This window comes from Canis lupus, chromosome 1 (genome assembly GCF_011100685.1).
Source record: "Canis lupus familiaris isolate Mischka breed German Shepherd chromosome 1, alternate assembly UU_Cfam_GSD_1.0, whole genome shotgun sequence".
NCBI classification, from domain to species: domain Eukaryota; kingdom Metazoa; phylum Chordata; class Mammalia; order Carnivora; family Canidae; genus Canis; species Canis lupus.
The window spans coordinates 71,128,033-71,140,236 of record NC_049222.1 but is presented as its reverse complement, the minus strand read 5'-3'; the positions used below and the strand labels follow the sequence as shown (position 1 = coordinate 71,140,236).

Here is a 12,204-nt window from a genome sequence, read left to right as displayed (position 1 = left end):
TCATTTTTTTTTAGATTTTATTTGTTTTTTTTTATTGATTTATTTGAGAGAGAGAAAGAGAGAGAAGGAGAGAGTGTAAGCGAGGGCAGAGGGACAAGCAGACTCTGCGTTGAGTGTGGATCCTGACTCAAGGCTCCATCTCACGACCCTGAGATCAAGACCTGAGCTGAAATCAACAGCCCAATGCTTAACCAATGGGGCCAGCCAGGTGCCCCAGGCCACTCTCATTGCAGAACTGCTAATGGTTTTATCTCTCCACTGGGGTCCCTTTAGGTGCATCCATGCATATCACCAGATCCCTTGAAACAGGTGCTTTGCTCAGGGTTATCTACTGCCCCCCCCCTTTTATGGGAATCTTCAAAATAGTTAAAATAATAACATCAATAAATGACTGGTTTCAGTGGAGTGCTTACTTTCTGCCGTGTACTGTTTCAAGTGTTTTAACATTCAAAACAAGCTCCTAATGCCCAGACCATTGTTTTCCTTAGTTTATAGAGGAGGAGGCTGAGGGAGAGAAAGTAACTCAATCAAGGTCACATTGCTAAAAATGATGACAAGAGGGTTTGAAACCCGGCTACCTGACTTTGGGGCCACAAATCTATAAAGATACACCAGTGACATAATTGCCTAATCGACCACAGAGTTCTGAGGAGTTGAACACTTTCGTCTTTAGTGATTGGATTTTCTTCTGGCTCCCCACCAGGAATATATACTCTCCCAGAGATCTGCCTATGCTCAAAGACATTTTAATCTCGCTAGTGATGACTCTATTCAATATTGATTCAAAGGACAGGTTAAGATTATGTTTATTCAATGTGAGGCAACAAAATACACTTGTCTCTGGCCCCACGTGAACTTCTTTTAGAGTATGTGTTTTCAGAAGGGCTTCGCCTTACACTGATGAGCAGCACTGTGCAGAGCTCTAGGCACCACCCCACCCCTGCAAAGTGCATGGGCATCTGGATCTGTGTAGAGCAAGATATTTAGATCCAGAACGGTTAAGTTCAAGCTACTGAGCACGTTTTCTGAAGATATTGCCCCAAGAGTGAAGGAATGTTCACAAACCACACACAAACACACAGTTCAGATGTAACATGCAACAGTTAAAAATCCATTTTTCATTCCAAATGACTTTCATGTGTCAATTTTTCTTATTTCTGCTAGTAGGGTTGCAGCTGCCAGCTTTAGCAAGTAAAGATGCAGCATGCCCAGCTAAATTTGAATTTCAAGTAAATCATAAATAATTTTTTAGTAGAAGTATGTCCCACATAATATTTGGGATGTCATATACTAAAAAATTATTCCTATTTATTCAAAATTCAAATATAACTCAGTACCTTATATTTTATCTGGCAGCCCTATAAGGTTGTTTATAATCTCGCCTATTTAGCCTGGCATGGTACTTTTGAAGCTGTTTGAATTCTTTGTTGCTGTTTTTTAAGTCACTAGATTTCTTCATGTAACGTTAGCACTTCATTCAAAGAGATGCTGAAACCATAGCCTCATGTTTTTCACCTTAAACCCAGTCATCAGGCTGAAATTCTGTGAGACTGTTCCAGAAGATAAATCCCATTGGTTGGTGATCAGTCTACTTGGGATGTAAACCAGAACGAGATTCTATGTCTAATCATCTCTAACATGTGTTCCTGTAGGGACCTTTGTTACCTTGATTTTGTAAATACCCTCACTTCACGAAAGGGCTCAGCAAAATTCTTTTAGATAAAGTGAAGTGAAATTATTTGTATTTCCGAGTTTTGAAACACTCTTCATAAAATGGCAGTACCCTGAGCCTTCAAAAATCTGGAGAAAAGGATGCAGAAGTTTCTGCAGTACTATTATTTGTGTCACCAGAAACTCCAAAAAGGAGAAAATCCAGCTAATAAGGATGAGAGGACAAACAGAGGCAAGAATTGGGTGGCATCCTTCTGGTTAATTCTCCTCATGCCCCACCTCTTGTCTTTTAGATAATTCCAATTTCACTCATGCTTTCCAGTCACCCAAAGGAATTACATCTTTGCTCTCAAAAGGAAAGGATGCAATTTATCTTTTGAGATATACATAACAATAAGACATAAACAAGAAACAGGAAATGGAAAGCTGTCTTTACCTGCCCACTGTCCCATTGACTTCAAGAACGACTTTGGCAAAACTTTCCAGAAGTGTCGGAAAATATACCTGGAGAATCTCACACTCTTCACCAGGCACACCAGGCACACCAGCAGCCCTACAAAAATGAAGAACTGTTCCAGAGCCACCCCCATGACTGCACTGGACCAGTTTCAGATGTGGCCTGGCCCCTCCACAGACCTCTGAGGATGTGGCTGCTCCAGAGGCAAGTTGGTCACCCTTTGGAGTCACCAGCTGCATTCCACTGTGCAGAGACATTTAGATTAGAGTAACTTCTTTACACAATCTTCTGATTCACGGGCTTTGAAATAAAGTATTCTTTCTAATATTTTTATAGCACTGTTGGACTTTTGTCACCACGGGGGAGCCTGTTTCTCCCTCTGCCTGTGTCTCTGCCTCTCTCTGTGTGTCTCTCACGAATAAGTGAATAAAATCTTAAAAAAGAAAAAGAAGCTATGAGCTTCCTGAATCTCTTTCCTTTGTAGATAGAAGCAGTCACCAAATCCAACATTAGAACCAATCCCTCCCAGTGATTCTTTCCTTTCCATGCCCTGCCACCTCCACAGCACAGCTCATTTAACATTGAGCACAGCACCTCCACAGCACAGCTCATGATCTGAGAGGCAGCCGGGAGGAAGGCATGGACTCTGAGAAGGACATTCCAGATGTGCATTTTGGCTTTGTCATGTGACTTGGACAAGCTAAACTTTCTACTCCTCAAGGCATTCTTATAAAACAGGATTGATACTCCTTGTTTTGCAGAGCTACTGTGAAGTTTAAATGAAATGACATCAATAGAAGTGCAGGTGATTAAACAGTGTGGTCCCAATTATACATTTAGATGTGATAATTAGCAGAAAAGAAATATAGATATATTCACCAAAATGTTAACAATGTTTTTATATTGAGATAGTAGATTTAAGGGCTTGTTTTTTCAATTGCATCTTTGTGCTTTTTTATACTTCTTAAATTTCCACAATGAAGGTGTATTATTTTTATAATTAAAAATCATGAATTTGAATTAAAATTCCACCAAACCATTAAACCAGCTGAGTTGATAAAACTTCTTTTTTTTATTTATTTATTTATTTATTTATTTATTTACGATAGTCACAGAGAGAGAGAGAGAGAGAGAGAGAGGGGCAAAGACACAGGCAGAGAGAGAAGCAGGCTCCATGCACCGGGAGCCCGTCGTGGGATTCAATCCCGGGTCTCCAGGATCGCGCCCTGAGCCAAAGGCAGGCGCCAAACCGCTGCGCCACCCAGGGATCCCTGATAAAACTTCTTTTGTTAAAACTTTTGTTAAAACTTTTGTTAAAACTTCTCAGCTCTTTCCATTGCCAGAGATCCTTCTCTGAGCAAGTTATGGAATCACTCTGAGACCTAAATTGCTTGCCTATAAAGTGAGGACTCGTGCGCCTGGGTGGCTCACTCAGCTGGGCATCAGACTCTTGAGTTCAGTTTGGGTCTTGAGCTCGAGGTCGTGAAGTGGAGCCCCACACCTCAGGCTCCATGCTCAGGGCAGAGTCTGCTTGAGATTCTTTCTCCCTATCCCTCTGCTCCTCCCCCCATTCAAGCTCTCTAAATAAATAAGTAAAATCTTAATAAAATAGAATGAGGACTAAACCTTTAAATGAAAAATATATATACAGTATTATATATATAATGTGTTATAAATATATATTTTATGCATCATATATTATATATTTTTCTATATATAATATTCTCTACATATATTGAAATAAATATGTATGTATATTTCAAATCCTGGGCTATAGAAGTACTTGATAAGTGCAGTTTTCTTTTTCTGAATACCAGAAACAAGCAAAAAAAACCAAAAAAAAAACAAAAAACTATAACTATGTGAATGGCTGTGTTCTGATAAAACTTAATTTACAGAAAGTCAATGGGCCAGATTTAGACTACCAGCCATAGTTTGCCAACTCCTGCCCTAAACACTTGGTTAGATTCGAGGTACAATTTCCTAGCAAGCCGTCTTCACAGGCTGTGCTGTGTGTTTCTAGAGGAGGTAACTGATGTCTGGTTGTCTCTTTTTCTGAAAGTAGCATGACTCATGATCAGTGCCTAGATCCAGTCTTTAATTATGAGTTGCAAAATGGTGACTTTCTAATTCTATCATTTTTCTTGCAGTATTCTAAACAACCACAACCACAACAACAACAACAAAACACCTGAACTACAGGATTGCACAGAACACTGAAGTATAGTTAATACAGAAAAGGTAAAGCAAGTGCTTGACTCTTTCTCTTTTATTTACCAATTTCAAAGTAATGAGTTGGTTTCCTCGTGTCCTAAAAGGTGGACCAAAGACCTGATTGGTTGTTTTCTGTGGTTTGTCTGGTTTTTGTTTTTGCAGGGTTTTTGGTGAGAGAATCATTATGAAACATAGATATTAACATTTTTTTATTTGTTTCAATCCTTTGCAGTTATTATTCTTTTTTTTTAAGATTTGTATTTATTTATTCATGAGAGACAGAGAGACAGAGAGAGAGAGAGAGAGAGAGGCAGAGACATAGGCAGAGGGAGAAGCAGGCTCCATGCAGGGAGGCTGATGTGGGACTCGATCCCGGGTCTCCAGGATCATGCCCTGGACCGAAGGTGGCGCTAAACCACTGACCCACCCGGGCTGCCCTGCAGTTATTATTCTTACCAGTGCTCAGAGCATCTCACCTTCAGTCAGTGGGACCTCTTCCAGTTCACTCCTGGATTCTTCGGACAAGATTGACGAGACCCCAGCAGTCTTTGCTAGTGTCTGTTTTTCCAGAATGACATTTTGTCTAGTTTGTGTTCAGACATGGAATGTGCCTTTTCTCAGAGGAGCCTGAGTCCTTTTAGTGGAAAATGACATCTAGAGACTATAAACTGGACACCGAGAGTACTCTTTGTTGCCAAATTTGTCATTAGTTCTAACCCTTTATAGGGCAATACTGGGAAACTCTTTTAAGTCAATGTACTTCATGAGTCAAAGTTAGAAATATGAGAGTTTTACTTAGTATCTTTTATGTGTGGATTATTTTTCTCTGACACTGAAAATCTTCATTTTTAACACATTGGCTTTGTCCTCTGGGGTGTAAATATATTTACTCCTTTTGCTTTCATTTTTTTTCAGAGATTGCATTTTTAAAAATTCTCTGTGGTTTAACTTTGTTTTATAAATGTATAAACTTGTTTTATAAATGTATAAATTTGACTTCAAAGTCAAATTTACAATAGAAAATTCATTCAGGAAAGTCTTGAGTCTATCCTTTATTTATTTGAGAAAGAGAGAGTTAGGGGAGGGGCAAAGGGGGAGAGAGCAAGTGAATATCAAGCAGACTCCACACTGAGCAAGGAGACTGACACAGAGCACTATCTCAAGACCCTGAGTCAAAAGCAAGAGTTGGATTCTTAAACAACTGAACCACCCAGGTGCCCCATCCTCTTTTTTAAATTGAAGTATAGTTTACACATAATGTCATATTAGTTTCGGATATACAATATAGTGATTCAAGAACTCTACACATTTCTCAGTTCTTACCACGATAAGTGTAGTTACCATCTGTTGCCACACAAAGTTATTATAATATTATTAACTATGTTCTTTACTCTTCCATATCACGTATATCCTGAGTATGTAAAAGCCATTTGGGATCCCAGCTTCATGGAAGATGTTATTATACTAGACTCTTCCTAAGTCCACTTTTGTCCTCATAAAACTGATGCTCAAAGTCACCCCATTTAGCAAATGTAGGGCTAATGTGGTTTTAATGCTCTAGACTGGAGTTTACTCCTACACTGCAATATCTTGCTGTCTTGATAGCTTTTCATGCTTTTAAAAGATTTTTAAGAATACATCTTCCTCTACCTACAAAACACATGAGTGAAAATCAGACATTTTGTTGAGCAAAAGAAGACATAGAAAAGTACTGCATTATTTTTCTATTTGGTAGGAAAATTAAGCCAAAACTTCAGGCCTTACACTTTTTTTTTTTTAAGAGTCCTCCTTCTTCCCCGTGTGGGATGAGAGCTTTCTTTCATTTTTTTTTTTTTGAAGATTTTATTTATTTATTCATGAGAGACACACAGGCAGAGAGAGAAGCAGGTTTTCAGCAGAAGCAGAAGCAGGGCCTGATGTGGGGCTGGATCCCGGGACTCTGGGCCATGCCCTCAGCCAAAGGCAGAGGCTCAACCACTGAGCCACATAGGCATCCCATTTACAACACTTCTTATTATCTCATGACTCCTGAAGGCTAGGAATGCAAGCATGGATCGGCTGGGTGTCTCTTGTTCAAGATCTTTCACAGGCAAAGTTCAAGAAGTTCAAGAACAGGCAAATCTATTCTTTAGTAAAATAAATAAGAATATTGGTTTCTTGGTAGAAGTACAGGATTGGTTAGGGTCATAATGAACTTTTCTACGCTGATGAAGATGTTCTATATTTTTATAAATGTGTGTGTTTCTTGGGAGTATGCCATTTTTTAGAACTGCTTGTACTACACACTTGAAGTCTGTGATTTACTGAATATAAATTATTATACTTCAATTTCAAACAAGTTTTATCCTACAATTAATGGTGTAGATAACTAAGCCTTACATAATTACCAGAAATGGAAATGGCAGATCACTTGTATGCTTGATTTTATTTATTTTTTTAAAGATGTTATTTATTTATTCATGAGAGACACACAGAGAGAGAGAAAGAGAGGCAGAGACACAGGCAGAGAGAGAAGCAGGCTCCATGCAGGGAGCCCGATGTGGGACTCGATCTCGGGATTCCAGGATCACGCCCTGGGCCGAAGGCAGGTGCTAAACCGCTGAGCCACCCAGGGATCCCTGTATGCTTGATTTTAGATCAAAGTTCCCACTTTTACTTCTCAATATGGAAAATACATTCAGAGTCACCTGGGTGGCTCAGCAGGTTAAGCGGCCAGCTCTTGATTTTGGTTGTCATGATCTCAGGGTTCTGGGATGGAGCCTGCACTGGGCTCTGTGCTCTGTGGGGAGTCTACTTAAGAATTCCTTTCTCTGGAAATAAATAAATAAATAAATAAATAAATAAATAAATAAATAAATAAATAGAATTCCTTCTTTTTGGACACCTGGGTGTCTCAGCGGTTGAGCATCTGCCTTCAGCTCAGGTCCTGATCCTGGTACCCCAGATCAAGTTCCCCATCCGGCTCCTTGTGGCGGAGCTTGCTTCTCCCTCTGCCTGTGTCTCTGCCTCTCTCTGTGTGTCTCTCATGAATAAATAAATAAATAAAATCTTTAAAAAAAAAAATTCCTTCTCTCTCTCCCTTGCCTTTTGCCCCTCCCTGTCCTTGATTGTGCTTTCTCTTTCTAATAAATAAATAAAATTTTAATATACATACGTATTTATATATTCAACACCTTTAATAAGTTAAGAAACTACATGCCAATGTCTGACTATGGATTTAGAAAAACGTTTAAATAAATTTGTCTTTTACTACTTACAAGAGTAACTCCGTGCATTTGAAAATCAAGGTTTTCAAAGCAGAAATGTTTTTTCTAGTCTATATCAGCTGTTATCTCCCCTACTCAAAAAATACGACTAAATGGGGCACCCCGGGTGGCTTAGCGGTTTAGTGCCACCTTCAGTCCAGGGCGTGATCCTGGGGACCCGGGGTCAAGTCCCATGTTAGGCTCCCTGCATGGAGCCTGTTTCTCCCTCTGCCTGTATCTCTGCCTCCCTCTGTGTGTGTGTGTGTCTCATGAGTAAATAAAATCTTTTAAAAAAAAGAAATACAACTAAATGAGTGATACTATTATAGCAACATTAAAAATAGCATAAAACTTTTAAATATGGGCAGCCCCGCTGGCGCAGCGGTTTAGCGCCACCTGCAGGCCACGGTGTGATCCTGGGGACCTGGGATCGAGTCCTATGTCCAGCTCCCTGCTTCTCCTTCTGCTTGTGTCCTGCCCCTCTCTCCCTCTCTCCCTCCCTCTCTCTCTCTCTCATGAATAAATAAATAAAATCTTTAAAAAAAAACTTTTAAATACATTTTTTAGTCTTTTAAAAAAATTTATCATATACTTTTTATTTTAAAAACAACTGTATGGGGGCGCCTGGGTGGCTCAGTTGGTTAAGGTTGCAACTCATGATTTTGGCTCAGGTCATGATTTCATGGGTCATGAGATCGATCAAATGCCATGTTGGGCTCTGCCCTCAATGGAGAGTCTGCTTGGGATTCTCATTCACCCTCTCCCTCCGTTCCTCCCCACCATGCTGTCTCTCTCCCAGTCTGTCTCTCAAATAAATAAATAAATAAATAAATAAATAAATAAATAAATAAATCTTTTTAAAAACTGTATAATCTGGAAAGCTATCATAAGTGTACTTAAATCAGCAAAATTTTAAAATGTTTATTTTATTTTTTATTGAGATATAATTGACATATAACATTATGTAGTTGTAGGTATACAGCATGATTTGATATTTGTATACATCCCAAAATGATCGCTACAATTAATTTAGTTAATTCATCACCATACATAGTAACAACTTTTTTTCTTATGATGAGGAGTTTTAAGACCTACACCCTCAGCAACTTTCAAATACGCAATACATTATTGCTAACTATAGACACCTTGCTGTATGTTACATCCCAGGACTTATTTATTTTATAGCTGTAAGTTTGTACCTTTCGACCCCCTTTGCCCATTTCACCCATTCCCTCCACCCCTCTGGCAACCACCAATCTGTTCTCTATAAATACAATATTATTAAAGCTCAATAAATAGTAACGAAAAAATTTCCCCGCCATACATATCTAGCAACTCTACATAGTATGGAGACAAATAGTTTAAGAACTGGCCTCTGGAAGGAACTGGGATCAAATATGCAAATGCTTAAGGCCTGGGCCAGATTATGGGCCCAAGGGGGGTCTCCAGATTCAGGACATAATGTTGAGGCCAACGGTCAAAGAAAATTTTGAGGTAAAAGACATAAACAAAGAATTAAATACAGAAATATAATGAATATGCAGATGTGTGGAATAATATTTAACTCCCTGTATCATTAGAAAAGCAAATTAAGTGAATAAAATGCTACATACATGTAAATTAAATTAGCAAGCAGAATTTGAGGCTGTTACTCAGCACTCATGAGGGTGCAGTAAACCTCATATTCGTCCTTCATGCTCTAGTACTACCCTCAAATAACTGGAAAATTTTCTTGACATGCATTATGAACAAAACAGTCTACTGGTTCCCTAGGGCTGGGGGTGGATTGGAAATTGTCTAGAAATGGGATGAAGGCTCTTTTTGAGGTGATGGATACATTCTCAAACTGAATTTGGTGATGGTTGCACAACTCTATACATTTACCAAAAATATTAAATTATATACTTGCAATTGGTGAATTTTGTGGCACTTAAATAATATCTCAATAAATCTGTTTTTCGAAAAGATTTTATTTATTTATTTAAGAGAGAGAAAGTGAGAGTGAGAGCATGAGCAGAAGGGAGAGGCAGAGGGAGAAGGAAAAGTAGACTCCCCACTGAGCAGGGGGCATGACCAGGGCTCAATCCCAGGACATCCCAGGACCCCAGGATCATGACCTGAGCCAAAGGCAGATGCTTAACCGACTCAGCCTCCGGGGTGTCCCGGTAATTTTTTTTTTAATTGACAGAGCTAGGATGTAAACCCATGCCATCTGATGCTGGAAGCTGCCCTCACACAACTGTTGCCTTCCTGTACAATCACCAACAGGAGAATAATATCACAGTTGGAAAATGCAAGTCATCTAGATGTCAGCAATTTCCTCATTTGGTTTCCAAGATAAAATATGCATGACCATTCGGTTCAAAACCGTGCACATGGTAACACTATCCGCCCCCTGCTCCTCAAGCCAATACCACAAGTTTGAGACTGGAATGCTTGAAAAACTCAGTCTAGAAGAGTTGCCCAAAACAGAAGTCCCCAATCCCCTGTAGTTTCTGAAAAAAGATATTGCCACCCTTAAGTAATTTTCAGTATCCCTAAAAACCCAAATTACACAATAGCATTCCATCCCAAAGCCACAAGCTCTAAGAGAGAGCATAGAGTGGAATTTACCAAATGTGGGATTTCCATTGTTCTCTCTCTGTGGAGTCAGGACACTAACTTTCCCAGTATCGGTGTGTGATAATATGCATGGAGTATTGCCAAACCAAGCCTCAGGGTTCAGAGTCTTATTGGGGCTCTATTACATAACATGATTGATGGCCCAGATAGCTGATCTCAGTCTCCAGCCTCCTTGGACCTCACAGAGTCCCCATCCTAAGCCACATTATTGGCTTTCCCATCCTAAATCATCCTAAATCACACTGTCAAGACTATCCAGTATGACCTGAAGACACCAGGCAAATAATAACGTTTCTATCAGGCATAATATTCCAAGGGCGTAGAACTATCTAGAAGCCAAGGGCAAAGGCCAGACATCTGTTTTTGTAAGGCCAAATTCTTTCCTGCACAGATTGGCTCTTTCGGGCACGCTCTCTGAGTCTCAGCTATGAATGCCAGCCAGGCAGTAGTCTCTGGTCTTGTCAGCTTCAGGGATCAAAGCTCCGCCCTACAACCAAGTTGGGGTGAGGGTGATGGGGAACTCAGGATTCTTGGTTTAGCACACCTGGGGAAAGCCTCCATCCAATGGGTGGGGGTTAGACAGGGAGGCCCTGTCCATCTGCCACACTCTGTGGGAGCCAGGCCTCTCCAATGGGGAGAAGATGGGAAACCTGGGCAACCTGTCCCCCTGGTCAGGCACAAACCCCACTGGGTGCCAGGAGCAGGAGCCCCTGGGTCTGGCCTCAGCCTCCTGGGATGCAGCTTCCCCAGGCTGAGCTCAGGGCATTGATAAGGAGGTGGGTCAAGGCTCCAGTGCCACACTCTCATTACCAAGTTTATTACGTTTTCTCAAATCCATGTTTCTTCCTTTGCTACCTGCCCCTAGGATAACTTCTAGAGATCTTACTTAAATGGTTGTTTTTGATCGTTTTCTCCAGTTTTGCGTGTTTCACCGGAGAGAGTTTCCGCAAAGCTCCTCACGCTGCCGTCCCACCCTCTCATCGATAGACCTTTAACATTACACCCCAGGCAAGCGGTCACAGAATTGGAAGAATAAGGTTCTGTACTGTGACACGACTGAGGATCCCTGTGTCTGTTCTGATCTTCAAAAGCGGTGGCTGCAGCAGGGAGCCTGGCTGCCCTTGTCTGTCCCTCTCTTGCTCCACTCTTTCTGGCTGTGCAGCTGCAGACAGCCGGCCCTGGGCTGAAGGATGACCCCCTCCCACCAGGCGGCAGACGCAAAAAAAAATGCTCCTGGGCACATCCACACCCATTCAGGCCACAGATCTCCACTGGTAGAAAGGCCAGCAATGGAACAATTTCCAGAGAAAACATATTAATCTGGAAATTTCTCTTTCCCTCTAAGACAGGGATCGTTCCCTTTTTTTCAGTGCCATGGACCACAGCAGTCGTTCAGGGGCAGCTACTGCCTCCTTCCTGAAATAATGGTTTTAAATCCCTAAAATAAAATACATAAAAAGATAAACAGATTCCCCCCAAAAAAGCTATCACAGTATTTTCTAAATATGACGTATGACACATAAGCTTCTTTGTGAACTAATGCTAACATCAAGAACTGGTGGAAGGTCTAGTAACTCAGAGTCCCCAGCAGGACATAAATGATTTTTCTGCAGAAACTGTACATGATATGAAAATATCTCAACCTCTCCTGATAACAAAATCAGAAATAAAGCTACTACTACACAGTTTTGTCTACATTTTCAAATGAAAAATGCTAAATTTTGGTCAGGGAAAATTAAGATGTATTCTTTCCCTATCCCCAGTCACCAGCCCCCTAAATCCTGTGAACCCCTGGCTAAGAACTGGTACTCAAAGTGTGGTCTGGACCAATCATCTGCAGTGGTGCTTCTCAAATCACCTGGGTAAAAATGCAGCTTCTGTTCGTGTGCACCCCAACATCCTGCAGGGGGTCTCTTTCTAACACATCCCCTAACATGCTGGTGTTCTGGTCCAGGCTGCGGACACACAGCATGGAGAAAAGGCCCTGAGCTCATC

The 12,204-nt window shown here is 40.7% G+C and overlaps 1 protein-coding gene across 4 annotated transcripts in view; it reads right to left on the bottom strand.

The window, feature by feature from the left end:
* The window catches only part of HSD17B3 (hydroxysteroid 17-beta dehydrogenase 3), a 35,391-nt gene extending 32,938 nt beyond the window's left edge, over window positions 1-2,453 (bottom strand). For 3 of the 4 annotated variants that reach the window (XM_038526843.1, XM_038526847.1, XM_038526844.1), the window contains exon 1: window positions 2,108-2,301. In XM_038526843.1, coding sequence (XP_038382771.1) covers window positions 2,108-2,261 — 154 coding nt within the window. In that variant the 5' untranslated portion in view covers window positions 2,262-2,301. The other variant, XM_038526845.1, reaches the window with a different exon arrangement.
* Window positions 2,454-12,204: the final 9,751 nt, after the last annotated feature.